The sequence below is a fragment of the Pseudoliparis swirei genome, chromosome 12 (assembly GCF_029220125.1).
Source record: "Pseudoliparis swirei isolate HS2019 ecotype Mariana Trench chromosome 12, NWPU_hadal_v1, whole genome shotgun sequence".
NCBI lineage: Eukaryota > Metazoa > Chordata > Actinopteri > Perciformes > Liparidae > Pseudoliparis > Pseudoliparis swirei.
The window spans coordinates 16208689-16224942 of NC_079399.1; the positions used below are offsets into that span (position 1 = coordinate 16208689).

General features: G+C 42.0%; 3 protein-coding genes across 5 annotated transcripts; all 3 read right to left on the reverse strand.

Moving 5' to 3' along the window:
- Nucleotides 1–194: 194 nt before the first annotated feature.
- c12h1orf198 (chromosome 12 C1orf198 homolog) lies at nt 195–5646 on the reverse strand. 2 transcript variants are annotated; one of them, XM_056427604.1, is made up of 6 exons: nt 5331–5646; nt 3787–3837; nt 3313–3429; nt 3023–3190; nt 2476–2838; nt 195–1836 (listed from the first exon to the last, which is right to left on the reverse strand). In XM_056427604.1, the coding sequence occupies exons 1-6, from the start codon at nt 5634–5636 to the stop codon at nt 1780–1782; spliced, it is 1062 nt and encodes a 353-aa protein (XP_056283579.1). In that variant the 5' UTR covers nt 5637–5646; the 3' UTR covers nt 195–1779. The 2 variants fall into 2 exon arrangements, with proteins under 2 accessions (XP_056283579.1, XP_056283580.1); XM_056427605.1 differs by lacking the exon at nt 5331–5646 and adding an exon at nt 4675–5323.
- A 1996-nt stretch (nt 5647–7642) lies between these two features.
- Nucleotides 7643–12490, reverse strand: LOC130202244 (gap junction Cx32.2 protein-like). 2 transcript variants are annotated; one of them, XM_056427612.1, is made up of 4 exons: nt 12420–12490; nt 12164–12193; nt 10213–10359; nt 7643–9675 (listed from the first exon to the last, which is right to left on the reverse strand). In XM_056427612.1, exons 3-4 carry the CDS (start codon nt 10339–10341, stop codon nt 9040–9042), a joined length of 765 nt encoding a protein of 254 aa, XP_056283587.1. In that variant the 5' UTR covers nt 10342–10359; nt 12164–12193; nt 12420–12490; the 3' UTR covers nt 7643–9039. The 2 variants fall into 2 exon arrangements, with proteins under 2 accessions (XP_056283587.1, XP_056283586.1); XM_056427611.1 differs by lacking the exons at nt 12164–12193; nt 12420–12490 and having other exon boundaries at nt 10213–11532.
- A 992-nt stretch (nt 12491–13482) lies between these two features.
- gja13.1 (gap junction protein alpha 13.1) lies at nt 13483–15389 on the reverse strand. The gene has a single exon (XM_056427609.1). It carries the CDS (start codon nt 14825–14827, stop codon nt 13967–13969), a length of 861 nt encoding a protein of 286 aa, XP_056283584.1. The 5' UTR covers nt 14828–15389; the 3' UTR covers nt 13483–13966.
- Nucleotides 15390–16254: the final 865 nt, after the last annotated feature.

The window sequence follows — 16254 nt, forward strand, 5'->3', positions numbered from 1 at the left end:
ACCATCCCTCCTCCTCCTCCTCCTCCTCCTCCTGGTAGGAAATACAGCCTGGAGGGATTGACTGATGTTGCATGTGTAACCATAACACACTCCTGGTGGTGGTGACATCCTCTTTCCCCTCTCTGGAGGGTCAGTTTGCGTCATTTAAAATGTTTTGTGGTTACGCAGAAAAATAAAGACAAAAAGACAAGAAACAGATTTGACCTATTTATTTACTTTCTTCCAATGTTTGACCTCAAAATGCACCGAGGGCAATATACAAGTATAGCTTTAGATACAATCAGCCGATAAATATAAAATTCAGTAAAATAGTACTCTAATCATGTAAACCGGGCACAAGCGGTACAAATCACGACATGCCGGCCTATTTATCTAAAACTGCATCTTTCTTCACTATAAATGCACAGCAGCGTTACTCTGCGCTAGTTTGCCGTTCGCGGTGGCGGCTGGGCGCGGCGACGTGATGGAGGAGCGATGTGGAGACACTAAAATCTACACAGGGCATCCGTAACAGCTTGCCACTTAGCCTTCAAGGTCAATGACATTGACATTTGAACACTTCTATGGCCGCTCTTCCCTCCTGTTCTTTGGGTTCCGCTTCATTTCAACCACCATCTGCCTCAAAGATGTGTGAATGTTGGGAAATACATTCAATTCAATTCAGTTTATTTGTATAGCCCAATTTCACAAATTTGTCTCGGAGTGCTTTACAATCTGCACACATAGACATCCCTGCCCCAAAACCTCACATCGGACCAGGAAAAACTCCCAAATAACCCTTCAGGGGGAAAAAAAGGGAAGAAACCTGCAGGAGAGCAACAGAGGAGGATCCCTCTCCAGGATGGACAGATGCAATAGATGTAATGCGTACAGAAGGACAGAACATTTAGTTTCATTTCTGCCTAATGCAAAATTCTGTAATATTCCCCTCTGGAAAACAATCCTTTAAAAATTCCATGATATTCCAAGAAATATATAACCAGTAGGAACATCGTCTGTGGTAACTGCATCATGTGGGCTGAGACTGACACTCTAGGTGTATCGGAATAAAGAGGTACGTATAAATAAAAAGCACATTAAAGATCAAAATCTTTGTAACAAAAAAAAGGTCAAACAATTTTTTTTTGTTTGTTCTAGTGTTTTACACACAAGGCAATTTGACATGCTTGTAGTACAAAATATGTTGTCGCTTGCTACATTAGTGTCTAACAGTTAAATGTGCAGGGCGGCCTCGTCCCACTGCTACCGTGGACTCACACTGCAGACGCAGAGTTACAAGGAAACTCACTGATATCTTTGAAAATGTATCCACGACTGAACTTGTGTTGGTGTCGGGAATATGAACACATTGGGGTTTTCATACTACCTCACTCCAATTTATTTATTCCAATTTTTTTTTTCCAAACAGCCTGCGGGGTAAAAGCATGTATATACTTTATGACATTTTGATGCCGTTCCAAACGTTGTCGTCATCTTTTCGCTGAGCTGATCGCAGTGTGAATGCAAAGTAATGAGGAGCGCAACCCCGACTCACTCTGCACTTAGTGGGCATCGAATGGGAAAACCTGATTAAGAGAGGGGGATGGGTACACCAGCACACACACACACACGCAGTGAGATAATGTCTTAACAAGCCACTGAAGATAATTACAACAATATATAACATGGTCATTCTAAAAGACGGGTGTCTGTGGTCACGGCAGTGTGGTCCTTCTTTAGAGTGATGATGAGGATGATGATGAGGATTCATTCAGAGCGGTGACTGGTCTCGGCTGAGGTTTACCAGTTGTCCAAGAAGTCAAATCCAGTCTTCAGGAGGTTGTTGTTAGTGTTGAACTGAGGGGGCGGGAGGTTGGAGAGAGAGACACAGTTCAGTAAATATTATTATTTTTACTCGATCTACAACTCATTTAGCTGGACTCTCTTTTAATCGCTTCTCTCAAGAGTCGGCCCATTTCATTTCCCTCGAGCACGAAGCCGTCTTTCATGTTCTTCCTCGTTACCCGTCAGGATGCTTTTAAACCCACTTGGTTGTGTTTGTTTGTGCTGGTCTGGAAGCTGAGAATGAAACTCAGGTTCAGACTAAACAACCAGAGACTGAGGTTTGGTTCAGCTCCAAGTGGACTGGTGCTGCCCGTCTGCCTCATCAAAGCAGAGTAACTGCAGGACCGCGAGATTTATCTTGTAGCATTAATCCACCAACTGACCGTCACTAAATATTTACAGCTCATAGTTGGTGTTTGAACAAGATCTATAAATATAAATATTGGGCTGAACGTGATTTTAAGTGACGTTGCATTCCTGTGATGTCACAGTGGGAATTTGCCTTTTATTTTCTAAGTAGACATATTGAGAGGCGAGCACAGCTTTACAAAAAGGTAACACTCTATAAGCAATGAAGCAATTATCGTCACATATAATCGTTACTACGAATGCGCGTTAAAGCAATATCAATATATATATTTCACAACTCACCTGGGCAAAGGTGGGGCTGGCGGATGACCCGTCGTCCTCCCTCTCTTTCTCCGCCCTGGCGGGACGGTGGGCGGGCTTGGACATCGGGGCGGGGGAGAACACTTCGTCCACGGTGCTGCCGGCGGACGGCAGGGTGCTCTGAGAGCGCTCCCATCCGGCCACTGACGACGACACGCTCACAGGGGGTGGTGGAATTGGCGAGATGGACGCAGGCGTTGCGCTGACAGCGACGGGGATACTGATGGGGATACTGATGGGGGGGTCGGGGGCGGGAGGTTTGGGCGCTCGCTGCTTGGCGGACCTGGAGGAAGCCGGAGGGTGGGGGTCCACCGCCTCATGCTCCTTGGTGCCGACGGCGGACTCCTGGAGAAGAAATATACATTTACTGTTGACATCATCAAAAGGTCACCGGTACAATTGATGAGATTTAAAAGGAGATCGTAAAACACATGGAGATGTTTTAAAATAGTTAGAAAACTGATTGTGACGAAGAAGAGTCGCATGTCCGTTTCCCTTTAAGTGTCTCGCAGAAGGTTTCAGCGTTTACCTGTCGGAGGTAGGAGGGGAGGGTTTTCTCTCCTTTCTCGAGGGATTTGATCTGGCTGGGGGTGAGGGACTGGAAGTCGGCTTGCTCTCCCTCCAGCCTGGACCTCTCTGCGCTGATCTTCCAGAAAGACGACTCTTCCTCTGACCTCCGTACCTCACTGACGGACACCTTCACAGTCACACAATAACACATTAGATTTAAACCATTCCCTGGTTTCTTTGGTGACATTCCTGGGACATTTTCTTATTTCTTGCAATTCAATCAAGCCAACAAAGCACTAATCGTCATACCTTGGCTCCTGGCGTGCTCTTGCCGAGCTGAGGGACCTTTGCAGCCTTTGAGTCGGCCTGCGAGGCGGAGAGCCCCTGGTCGGAAGGACTCAACGTCAAGCTGAAGTCCAACTGGCTCTGAGGAGGAAGCAACAATACGTCACAACGCTACATAGACCCCTCAGCTGACCTGAAACTACAACACAAAGTCCTGGAAGGGGATTGCTGAACATTATGATAGTAGAGTAATCATTTAAGTACATTATCCGGCAACAACACCAAACATTCTCTGGGTCTTAAAGAGGATGGTTACATTTCTATTTTATTTTATTAAAAATGTTGTCAATCCGTGTGTTGATAATGTCAACAAAAGAGTTTCTTCCACTCCTAACTGCATCTTCTCCTCGGTGAAGTCCTTGTTCTCAATGTAATGGAGCACATCAAACTTAATAGATAACACTTAATAATTAAATACTGAACAATGAACATAATTACCTTAGTCTCCCACGAGAACGGGGCAGAATGCTCGTCTTGCCAGGTGATATCCTGCAGAGAAACGACAGTGTGGCAACAAGTTCAATGACGCACTGAGGAATTTCCTTAAATAGCCTAATAGGTATGATGAGAATGCAGTTTATATAGTTTTAGGCAGTGTTGGGCAAGTTACTGAAAATTAGTAATTAGTTATAGTTACTTCTTTTAAAAGTAATTTAATTACTAGTTACTGTATATCAAAAGTAATTAGTTACTCGGGAAAGTAACTTTTAAGTTACTTTTATGTCTGCTTTTTTAATGTAATGAACAGTACTGAACAGTCAAACACAATAAACATATGTTGTAGACCTATTTCTTGCAATCAACAGGGCAACAGGCCTTCAAATCAAGCAGTAGTACAAAAGTCCCTTTTAATACTTAACTTAATACAAAATAACTGTCTCAGTCATTTAACAGTGGGTTTTTTACATTAGGCCCAATGAAATAAAAGTGATTGGCCTACACAGTATTAACACTAATGAAAAGAGAAAACAAAGGTGCCTTGAGGTGCTGCATATAATTGAGGGGGGGAGGTGCTAGTGAGGCGTGTACGTGCTGATCTGGAGTCAGTTTGGTAGGATTTGGGTATAAATATATTATTTCATTTAAAATATGGATTTTTATTTAAAGATATTCATGTAATTTGCATGCAAAATAGGTCTACCCGAACCAGCGGACAAAAAATTCAACCAGCGGCAAAAACCGCGGACCTGGCAACACTGGAAGTGGCTGTCAATCACAGTGTGGCACCGTGATGCTGGTCGAGGGGGCGTGCCTGTGATTGGCGGAGTAGAGGGGAGGCGGGGTTAACCTGTCGTAAAACGGAAGTTACGGGTGGTTGACGGGTACCGTTGTTGTTGATGTTCGAGCTGCTGAGCTGAGAGGAGCAGCTGTCTGTGTTGGTGGATGCCCAATAAAGGGAGGAATAATAACGTCGTCCCGTCTCCGTGTCATCAGTGCCATAACGTCCGAGACGTTACAATATCATTGCGCCACCAAGGTCCTGCGATGTCACATCAGAAGCAGCTAAAGTAGCCTAGCTTGTCTTCTTGTCTGCAAGTGTTCATTTTTCACAAAAGAGAGTAACGCGAGTAACGAACTCATTTACATTTCAGTAACTGTAACTGCGTTAGTTGATTTAAAAAAATACTTCGTTACACGCTCGTTACCGCTAAAAGTAGTGGAATTACAACATTTACGTTGTAGCCAGCAAAAACACACACACCACAGCAACAGGAAGCGAACACACACACATGTAATAGTCACGTTAAACTTATTAATATGAACCGATTGTCCAGCAGAACGTATCGATATATATTTACCACACGATGATTTCCTGTGATTGTGAGTAGACGTCACTCCAAACGGCAGCTCGTACGTCACATATCAGGGAACTACAATGACGTAATGAGTTTCGCTGGGCTACGTGGCCAACAACACGGACTACCCTGGCCTCTAAAAACACACTAAACCACGTCATATGAATTGAAATGCGGTCTAAGTACCTCTTCGCCGAAATGAACGATCTTCTGGCCCGTTTGGATGAGCAGCTTCGGGTAGCAGACGACCTCTTCGCGGTCCACTCGGTGCATGGCGTATCGGGCTCGGATGTGTGGATCCATCATGCTGCTGTCAATGGCGCTGTCCTGCTCCTCCGGCGTCATCGCCTCCCAGGACGGGCCGTGCTTGTCCTCGATGTGCTTCCTCTCCTGCATTATCTTCCTCGCCATGGAGTTGATGGAGGAGAAGTATTCGAACTTCTTTTCCTCCATCCTGTGGGCGTCGAGCCCCACCATGGTCGCGGCGGCCATCTTTAGCTGCTTTTCCAGCTGTTGTTTATTGTGTGAGAAGGCGAAGGGAGCGGGTGGGCGGGGCCAGTGTGGGCGGGGCCACTGGAGGACACCGTTGTGCGGGATAACAGCGCCCTCTAGTGGTGCGGCGCAGCACCCACAGGTCGGGTGGAGTAACAATTGCTGTTATGAGTCATTTTAGGTTGGGTGGCGTCAGTGTGAATGATGACTCGAGCGATATTAGACTTTTGAGTTGCTTTGTTTAATTATTACTCAAATCACGCCTTATTTTACTAGCTCCTGCGGCTTTATAGAGTGAATATTAATCCCTTGCTTATATTGGATTAAAATCAAACTGTCTTTTTAAGATCACTTGTATCACTCTATGTTTTACTACGAAACCATTCAGATTGGTTTTAGTGATCCTTCCTTTTAAAAGTTAATTGTTCATTGAGTCGAATAAGTATTTTGAGGACCCTGCAGGCACAATTATATTCAAGTTATTATCTCTTTATTTATCCCGGCTAATTACCTCATGTACCGGCTCAGGACTATTCGTATCATATGTACATCCCTCTATTTCTAAATTAGGTCTGAATTAACGATTTTCACCCACACCTATCCCTTTACAAATCTGTGAGTGCATTTTGCTAACACAGCCGATCTTAATGTTAGAGACATTGACCACAAGAAGAACAGGTGCCTGCTCATCTGCATACCCTCATATCCTGTCTCAGCAGTGTTGCAGAAAATGTTTGTGTTATTTGGAAATGTCAAAACGAAAAATGCTTAGGTATGCGTAACATGTCTAGTGCAGCAGTTTGTGGTTATTGGTTGATACCTAAATCAGCATCTTCCTGCAATGACAACTCTTCACTGCCCTTTTCTGCGGGTATATAAGGAAACACCTGTTATACGCAGAGCGCGTTCTCTATCCTTTTTCTTTCTTAGAGATCCTCTGTGTTTGACAGATAATCCCTCTTGGGGTGGATCATATTTCTTTTACTTATAACCTTTCGAGGTAATGTGAACTTATTTAGCGAACTCGACTGAGTTTCTTTATTTTTGTAAACCTAATCTTTTCTTAAACACAAATTTTCACCCCATTTGGGGACTGATAGTGAAACTTACGAACAAGCTTTTGGCCTTCTTTCAAGAGATGTGCTCCCACCTCCGGTGCCTGACTGGTCCACATCTAGCCTGACTTAAAAAAGGTGAATACCTCGAGGTTTAACCAACCAACAGAAGAACTAAAGTTGCTATCAAAAAGAGTGGAATAGAAATAGTTTGACGTCAGTTAGGAGAGTTATTGAGATTACCGAATTAGAGAGTCGCGCCCTCATAAAGACTAGTAAGGGGACACGTGTGGAGAATATACAATAATCCAGACCTAATTTATAAAATAGAGATGATGTGTATATGATAATAATAATCATCCTGGCTGGTCAAGAAAAAGTAGTAGTCATAGGGGGTTGATAACGTGATAGACACATTATTAGTAGTGTCCTCAAAATCAAATATACTTTCTTGAAGCTGTATAGAACAATGAAATTAAAAAAGAAAAAAAAAAAAACAAAAAATTTGATTTTTGTGGTAAAGCTTAAAAATAATAATAATATATAAGTATATTTAGTGATATTTTTGATTTTATATATAATAATCTTACATTTCATTCTTCATTTTATAAAAGTAAAATAAAGCTAATAAAATAAGATGGAACGAGTAATAAAAGTGTATTAAACAAAGCAACTCAAAAGTCTAACATTGCACAGTTCATCATTCACACTGACACCACAGGGACACTGGGTTCTTGAGGAAATGTCCATAAAATGCATTTGTGATTGTACTTGCATTGTGATTATGGTGATCAAATTATACGATGATCGGAGATTTTACGGTATTATAGTGTAATAACAATATACACATTTCTAATTTCGTGGTTTTTATTTTGTTTATGTATCTAAATCAGTGAATTATAGAATATTAAAATGTAATGAATCATGAAATCATCAAAAGAAAAACTGAGATGCAGTTTGAAATGTTTAATAAACATTATCATTTATAATTTAATAATTTTTTTGTCAGTTACAAACACACGCACATATCATATTTCAATACAAAACATGAAACAAAGTACAGTCCTAAAAGGCATGCCTGTGAATATTAAGAATATTAACTGATATCGGTAACTGTACACACGGCTTTGAAAAACAAACTAACTAACCTTTAACCAGTGCAAACTGGGACACAACCCATTGGGTCAGACCACAGCGGGGAGTCTCAGTTACCAATGGGCCATTTCGGGGAGCAATAGTCAAATATATATCGTGGTAAGCAGGGGCGGCCCTAGCACATCTGGCGCCCTAGGCGAGCTTCACTCGTGGCGCCCCCCCCCCCCCGCCCCCCCAAAAATATAATTAAAAACGTTTTTGCACGAAAACAGAATTTCAACTTTCAAACGCTATTTTGCCCTGCAAGACTGAATTTCTTTCAAATAAACAGAACAACGATCGCAACAATGAACAAACATTAAATAAAGAACAAAATCCCTGAGAAAATGTCACGTCTGTGCTGAACTACGCTCCGGCCACGCCCCCCTGATCAACGGTGCACATTCACTCCCTCTTCGTGCCCAAAATAATGTGACCGCCTACGGCTGCCTGTAAACCAGCTAGATCTATAGCTCAGCATGATGAGTGCTTGACTGGATACCTGGAGATGTGTGATGGATTCCAGGACAAGACAGCTTTTTTTCCATCACTTTTTTTTTTATACATTGAATTTACATGACGTGCTCTACACTTCACGTAGGGACACATGATGCATGAATATGTTCACAGACTCAAAGCGCCACCTACTGGCTCAACTGGACTTTGTCGAATCTGCCCCAAACTTCTCGTGCTCGTTACAAGTCACGGCCCGAGTCAAGTCTGACCGGCGTGCCTGCGTCCTCGGTCCTCGCTCGGGGGCGCCGGCGTCAGATGAGCGAGGACCCGTTCGACGCTGCTTGCAGCTTTGATGTTTTTTTTGTTTTCTGTTCTGTTAATGGCTGGCATTTTTTTTTTTTTTTGCTAGGCGCATTTTTTTGCGCCCCCCTCTGAATGGCGCCCTAGGCGGCCGCCTATACCGCCTGTAGGAAAAACCGCCTCTGGTGGTAAGTACAAAACACACAAAAAAAACAAAATATAAATCACAAAAGCTCACATGTTGTACAATCTTTAACAGTTTGCTTCAGTGATACATTGCCTTTATATATTCTATTTTTTCTTGTGCATTTCTTTTAAATTTCCATAAATAGTCTACATTTTTCCAAATGTACATCACTTTCAGGATTGTTGTTGTTGTTGCGTCACATAAATAAATAACTCTTGGTGCAATAGTTCTCACTTCAGTTACACGTGTATCCGCCCCTCTCGCGCCTCCTTCAGGCGGCGCTCTGGCTGACGTCATGGTGGCGGGGCTTCTCGCCGTTTGAACGCAGTTGAAGAGCAATGGCCGCCGACGGCGCTTTTTTTGCCTTTCGCCTGGACATCCAGGAGTACGTCAGGTAGAGCATCTCCACCACGTTGAGGACGAGGGAGACGCAGGACACGACGAGCATGAAGATGATGAAGATGGTCTTCTCCGTGGGGCGAGACATGTAGCACTCCACGGTGAAGGGACAGGGGGCTCGCGTGCAGACGACTCGCGGGTCCATGATGAACCCGTACAGGTAATACTGCCCCACGATGAACCCCACCTCCAGGAGGATCCTGAAGAATATAGAGGTCATGTAGTTTCCCAGCAGGTCGCCTTTAATCATGATGTGGCCCTTGTCGTCGGAGTACTTGGGAACTTTGAGGACTTCCCCGTGTGTCGCCATGTGTTCCCTCATCTTATTTTCCTTGTGGATGATGTGGAGCACGTGGCCGAGGTAGATCAGAGTTGGAGTCGACACGAAGATAATCTGGAGGACCCAGAACCGGATGTGTGAGATGGGGAAGGCCTGGTCGTAGCAGACGTTCTTGCAACCGGGCTGTTTGGTGTTGCAGATCATATTCGACTGTTCGTCTCCCCACACCTGTGATGTTCAGATGAGGAGTTAATATCAGTATACTTCAAATAAAACGAGTGCTCGGTCACTTTTAGAAACATGAAGGCGTTTAATTTAGCTTGCAGCACAACTCTTGCTGAACCCACATTGACAAATGTCTTCATCACGTCTAAACGATAAACAAAGTCTGAAGAGACTTTGTTGTGTGTTGTGTTTCTTTTAATCTAAATCTATAAGAAAAAGAGCAAATTAAAATGAAGAAAAACATGTTTTAAGCAGATTGGGTTTTTACTCTCTTTCCCAAATGCATGCTGGGATAGCTTCCAGGCCCTGCGACTCTTTGTATCATAAACAGTACAATAGTATAAAACTGTTTTATTATTTGCACGTTATATTCGATGCGACCACCAGAGGGCGTCATCTCACAGGAAAGCTCTGAACGTCTCCGACAAGTATCTCAGACGTCTATCAGGGAGGCAAAGTGCGCGCGCACACACACACACACACACACACACACACACACACACGCACACACACACACAGTATGAACCAAAAGAAAGAGACCTTCTCTGCTCCAGCTCCAAGGATCATGATCCTGAAGATGAAGAGCACACTGAGCCAGACCTTCCCGATGACGGTGGAGTGGGACTGGACCTTGTCCAGCAGAGAGGACAGAAAACCCCACTCTCCCATGGTCTCTGATCTGATGGGCTGAAGAAAAGAAAATAATATTTTAGACAATAAAAGCATTCTTGACATTGTAAATCCCTTGTTCTGTCATTGACCAAGAGAGTTATAATATTCCAGGCATAGAGTGAAAACTGGCTTGTATCAAGTGTTTGAGAAAAAAAGCATCATTTTCAATATTTTAGTCTCATATTCTCTACATATTATAGCACATTTATGGGACGCTGGGAGCCTCGTGGGGAGGGGAGAGATGCGCTCATGTGATTGGTTGAAAAACTAGAGCGACGTCAGATTAGCTACAGGTAGGTCTATGTTGAAAAAACGCATTTGCGAATCGAGCCCAGGCAGCGGAGTCTCAAAAATCCCGCACACGTGTGTATCCACAAAACAATGCAGTGAGATCCACAAACAAACACATCGTAATTTGTGAATCGTCCTCGTGCATTTGTGAGTCTAATTTATTTGTAAATTCTTCTGTGTGCATTTGTAATTATCGAGACTGATCTGACCCGATAGCATCTCTGGGTTTTTTAACACGTTGTGGTTATTGATTGACTTTGAGAGTAAAACATTGTCAACAACAGCCGTATGTTTTGCAGAGTCGACACAATCCCACATTGTAAAAACCCTCATCTGAAGTGCAGCATGATCGGAACGTATAAGGGGAGCCATAAAAAACTATTTGTTATCTCACTCTATGGAATTATATAGATAATGATTATATTCCAAAGAGGTTTCTGTGTGCCTTTGAACTGCTTTAAATATGTACATACTGTATATATTGTGGATTAGAAGAAAAGCCATTTGGTTGGTGTATCCTCACTACACATCATGATTTTATCGAGCCACAAATATAATATGGTGTATGGAATCATTGCCTAGAGCTTTAAACTCCAATTAAATATGAACATAAAATAGATGTGTGTATCCTCATGGTTTATGGACGTCAGTCTGGATGGTCAGGCGCTCTCTTGAGGGTCAGTTTGAGCTACTTCTACTTGCGTATTTCCATTTGATGCTACTCAATTTCAGTGGGAAATATTGTACTTTTTTCTCCACTACATTTATTTGACAGCTTTAGTTACTTTGCATATTCAGATTCATAATACAAAATACAATAAATCAGAAATTTCCCCACTGTGGGACTATTAAAGGAATATCAAATCTAATCTAATAAGGGGGTAAATGACTATGTATTATAATTAGGGCTGTCAATCGATTAAAAAAAATTAACTAATTAATCGCAAGACAAAACTTCACACAGAGCTGTGTTTCAAAGAGGCTCCTGCATATACATTTAATATATGGATGATAAATTGTTTCTTCAGTGAAACATCAGATTCTTTAACACTGATAACTGACTGACATTCAAATATGTCACGTTAACCCTCTGGAGGCTGGGCTCATTTAGTCAACAAACTAATTCTAATAATTTTCTTGAGGTTTTAATTGATGATAAATTGTTTCTTCAGTGAGTCTTTTGCATGCGGAGAAATGATTGTTTTTAACGCTGACAGCCCTAATTATAATAGGTTGCAAGTATGTAATATAACATTTATGGAAATCTGTATTAATATCAATAAACCATGTGGCATATAGTAAAACAAAGAGCTCTACCTTAACCGACTGCTTCATTGTAGTGATAAACACATCACATGCATTAATGATTATAATCTAGTAATATAATATATACCCTATTATTCTGGAATGGAACTGTTACTTTTTATGCCTTAAGCATATATTGAAGGTCATACTTTGGTACTTGTGCATATGTACATTTGTTTTATTTCTAACAAAGTATTTATATTGCTACTTTTAATGTACTCACTTAGTACTCAGCAGTTCTTCCAGCACTGCTCTGTACACACACACACACACACACACACACACACACACACACACGTATAATAACACTCTTGCAGCACTGTGCTTAGAACATACTCATAATAATAGATCCATCATAATATAGCTTTGAGGTTGTGTATTGTATTCCAAAAGTAATACAAATACATTGCAGTTTGAATTCATGACATTGTGTATCGTGTGCAGCAAAGGAAACGGAAGAAAAGATGTAACTGCCTTACCTGTGATTTAAAAGGCCTGCGTGCCGACTGCCGAGCGGTCACCAGCTGTGGAGATGAATGATAGAGAGCCCAGTGAACCAGAGCCTGTCCTCCCTACTTTGAACTTTAGATTAGATGACACTGCGCAACATGTGCGCCGTCACCGAGTGGACAATTTTGGGCAGAGAAGACTCATAAGATTGTACGGGTTAATAATTGGCAGTGCTATAAATCAAATTATTGTGCTCGTGGTTTTTCTACAACCGCTTTGTGATTTTGTTCACAAATACCAAGGTGGGATTTTATAGTTGAATCTCACACACCGGCACAATAATTTGAGGACAAAATCCTCTTTTTTTTGCATGTTGTATTTGTGATGTAATTGCAGGGGCCGAAGGAAATTGGCCCAATAACAAGAGCACCAGCACAAGCTGATGCAATCCACTTTGACCTTGCAATGAGTGCTACGTGAGGATTGACCAGCCACTCAAGTTTTGTTTTTTGTGTGTTTTTTTTCTTTTTTCTCAGAACAATCGGAGCATCTGAAATACGCTCCACAAAGACGTTTTTGTTTGAGGGACTTTGTATTTGAATTTCAAAACGTTGATCAGGTTCCTCGTGATCGCGGCAGGTTTTGTCCCCTTGATGTCTCGCATGCACCTCATGTACGTGTCCTCAGGAAATCACTCAAATGAATCAGCGTGGTGGATAATAAATGTCGATCCATCAACCGCTCCCTGCTCTGGAGCAATATCAAGCAGACGCTATCATAAAGTTATTAATCTGTCACGCACCAGACATAAATTGGCAACACATTGGCTCATTTTTTTAATGATTAAAGAAGTTCTTCTCAAATGTGAACTATGTTTATTCATCACATTCCAGTGGTATTACATTTATATTATATAGATTTGAAAATGTCACCGTGTGATGGACGTATTTCACAATTTGCCAACATTTCATAGACCGAATATCTTGAAAGACTCATCAGTGATGAACATAATCATTAGTTGCTCGACAGATTTATCAAATAAGTGTAAATCATGTTCTTTGAAATGTAGAAATAATCATAGTCACGAAACACTTTTATCTTAAATTTGAATAATTTATTAACAACAATGCAGCACATACAAATATCGACCGGACACAATAGAAACTGTTCCACCACAATCATCATCATCACCTTCACTGCTCAGTGAGCACAAATATTTCACGTCCTTTTATAATGAAGACGGCAATAACTTGAAGGACACATTCAAAAACTAGGCCGAGATTAAAAAAGAGTCTTGAAGAACAAAAATGCGTCATCAATATTGCACGCTTTCCATTTTTATTATTATTTCCTGTTAAATAATACAAAATATATGTAAAGTTCCAACAATGTGGCCCTAAAAAAAGAGAATAAAAATCAGATTTATGCATGACTTAAAAACATGGTTAATACATGGCGATGAAGCTCCACCTTTAATATTCTTTCATCATTTGTGTTTGAAGCATATTGCATGAACTCTTTACTTCAGTCTCTCAGATGTATCTGACCACGGACATTTCGGACATCAAAGTGTTTTTTAATGACCGCTCAGTAGTCGCTTCTCCTCCTTGGCTCCATCCAGGCTCCCGCCGATACTCTGGCTGCCTTCGAGCTCCATGTTCATCTTGTTCTGCTTCAGCACGTCTTCCCTCACCGGCCACCTGGGCGACGACAGGCTGGCGGGGTTCTCCGCCGAAGTGATCTTGTGAGTCCGGGGCTTGGACCCGCATCGGACCCTGGTGCAGATCAGGTAGAACACCTCCACGAAGTTGAGAAACAGGGAGACGCAGGCCACCACCAGCATGAAGATGATGAAGATGGTCTTCTCCGTGGGCCGGGACATGTAGCACTCCACCGTGAAGGGACAGGGCTTCTTGGAGCAGGGGAACATGGGCACCATGACGAAGCCGTACAGGTAGTACTGGCCGATGATGAAGCCGGACTCGATGATGATCTTGAACACCAGCTGGGTCAGGTAGCTCCCCAGCAGGTTCCCCTTGATCTTCACCTTCCCCTTCTCGTCCGTGTACTTGGGCTGCTTGAGCACCCGGGACCCACCGGGGCTCAGCAGCTGCTCCCTCATCTTGTTCTCCTTTTGGATGATGTGCACGGCGTGGCCCAGGTAGATCAGCGTCGGCGTGGAGACGAAGAGGATCTGGAGCACCCAGAAGCGAATGTGCGAGATGGGGAAGGTCCAATCGTAGCAGACGTTCTCGCAACCGGGCTGCTGCGTGTTGCAGAGGAAGCCCGACTGCTCGTCGCCCCAGACGCTCTCGGCGCCGGCGCCCAGAACCATGATCCGGAACAGGAAGAGCACGCTCATCCAGATCTTCCCAATGACCGTGGAGTGGGACTGGACCTTGTCCAGCAGGCCCGACAGGAATCCCCAGTCACCCATCTTTATCAGCGATCTTCAGTTACCGATCTGTGATAAAAAAAAAAATACAAGAACAAACTTCTAATTCGGTTAGAATAACTGAATCATTAACCATGACTTGGTGTAGGATCAATACGCTGCTGCTGGAAGAAAGGCACTCGTTGTATTTAATGTTCTGCTCTTGAATCTGGCAACTTGAGATGGAAGAAGATATCAAAGCCCCGTAAACTCCGCTAGTTTGTTATTATTTTCCTGGGAAAAAAAAGAATCATAAATTTGAACGGAAGACTCGGCGGCATTAATACTACGACGGCAAAGTTAAAGAGACACGATGAAGAAGGGAAAACAAAGTGTCAATATAACTTTAAAGCTTTTGTGCTTTATAATATTACATATTATATACAAACATTTTAAATGTGTCTTGTTGGCAAAGCTGGATGGTAAAACAAAAAGTAATCTCATGCAAGTATTCGTGAACTGTTATATCATTTTAATACTGGTTAAGAAATTAACACTCAAACACACACAAAAACTGCTCTTTCTTACAATTACATGTATGTATATATATATATATAAATATATATATATAAATAAAATAAAGACTATTCTACATTTAACACTCTTTACAAATATTTCCTCCTAAGTTTCTTTTATTTAAACTTGAAAATGATTAGTTTGATCCGTAGCGTAGAACAATAATGTTGCATCTTACCTGCTGACCTGGTCAGATAGAACTGTCTCTGGCTGGGACGGATCGCTAACTTTCAGGTTGGACCTTGGAGCATGAGGCCGAGCACCGATGAGGATATTGGGCAACGCACATCTGGCTAGATGTGCGTTGTCAGCAAGTCGAGGACAGGTGTAATAATTGACAGGTGTTAGGCCGTGCCTATTTGAAAATAAACAGGGACAATGTATAATCACTAAAACAAGACTAAATCGAACTGCTGCTCATATTTAAATATGATAAAAGTGGGATAGAGGTTGTGAATAATAAGAAACTTCAGAGTTGTACAAAGTTGAGTTGGAAGTCACATGACAAGAAATATGGGATCAAACAACTGAGACATAATGAATTAACTTCTCTTATTTCGACAGAGCCCTGCTGGCCGTCCATCTTGTTCCCAGTATGCTAAGCTAACAGTCAAAGATAGATGTATTTCCCAAAATGTCTATATCAAAAAACTATTTATTTAAATGTACTCCAAAAACTATCAAAGCCAGTCTATTTGCTCTGGTTGTTCTATGTTTCTGTTGCTGTGAGGAATAAAAGGTGAATGTGATTGCAGCACTTAAAATAAAGGAACAACATATTTACCAAAATAAGGTCTGCCCTTTTATATATTCTCAGTTTACAGCATTAAAAAGAAAAGCATTATAGTAAGTGGAGCTCTTTGTATAAAGTATATATATTCTGATTGGATGTTGGTTGTTCTCAAATAATAATA

Coding starts and splice junctions, on each gene's coding strand:
- LOC130202244 (XM_056427611.1), bottom strand. CDS start 10,407: ATGTCAAGAATGCTTTTATTGTCTAAAATATTATTTTCTTTTCTTCAG. Junction 9,676..10,212: donor TTGGAGCTGGAGCAGAGAAG/GTCTCTTTCTTT, acceptor TGAACATCACAG/GTGTGGGGAGACGAACAGTC.
- gja13.1 (XM_056427609.1), bottom strand. CDS start 14,827: ATGGGTGACTGGGGATTCCTGTCGGGCCTGCTGGACAAGGTCCAGTCC.
- c12h1orf198 (XM_056427604.1), bottom strand. CDS start 5,636: ATGGCCGCCGCGACCATGGTGGGGCTCGACGCCCACAGGATGGAGGAA. Junction 3,430..3,786: donor CGTTCTCGTGGGAGACTAAG/GTAATTATGTTC, acceptor CTTCCTCCTCAG/AGCCAGTTGGACTTCAGCTT. Junction 1,837..2,475: donor CCAGCCCCACCTTTGCCCAG/GTGAGTTGTGAA, acceptor CCGCCCCCTCAG/TTCAACACTAACAACAACCT.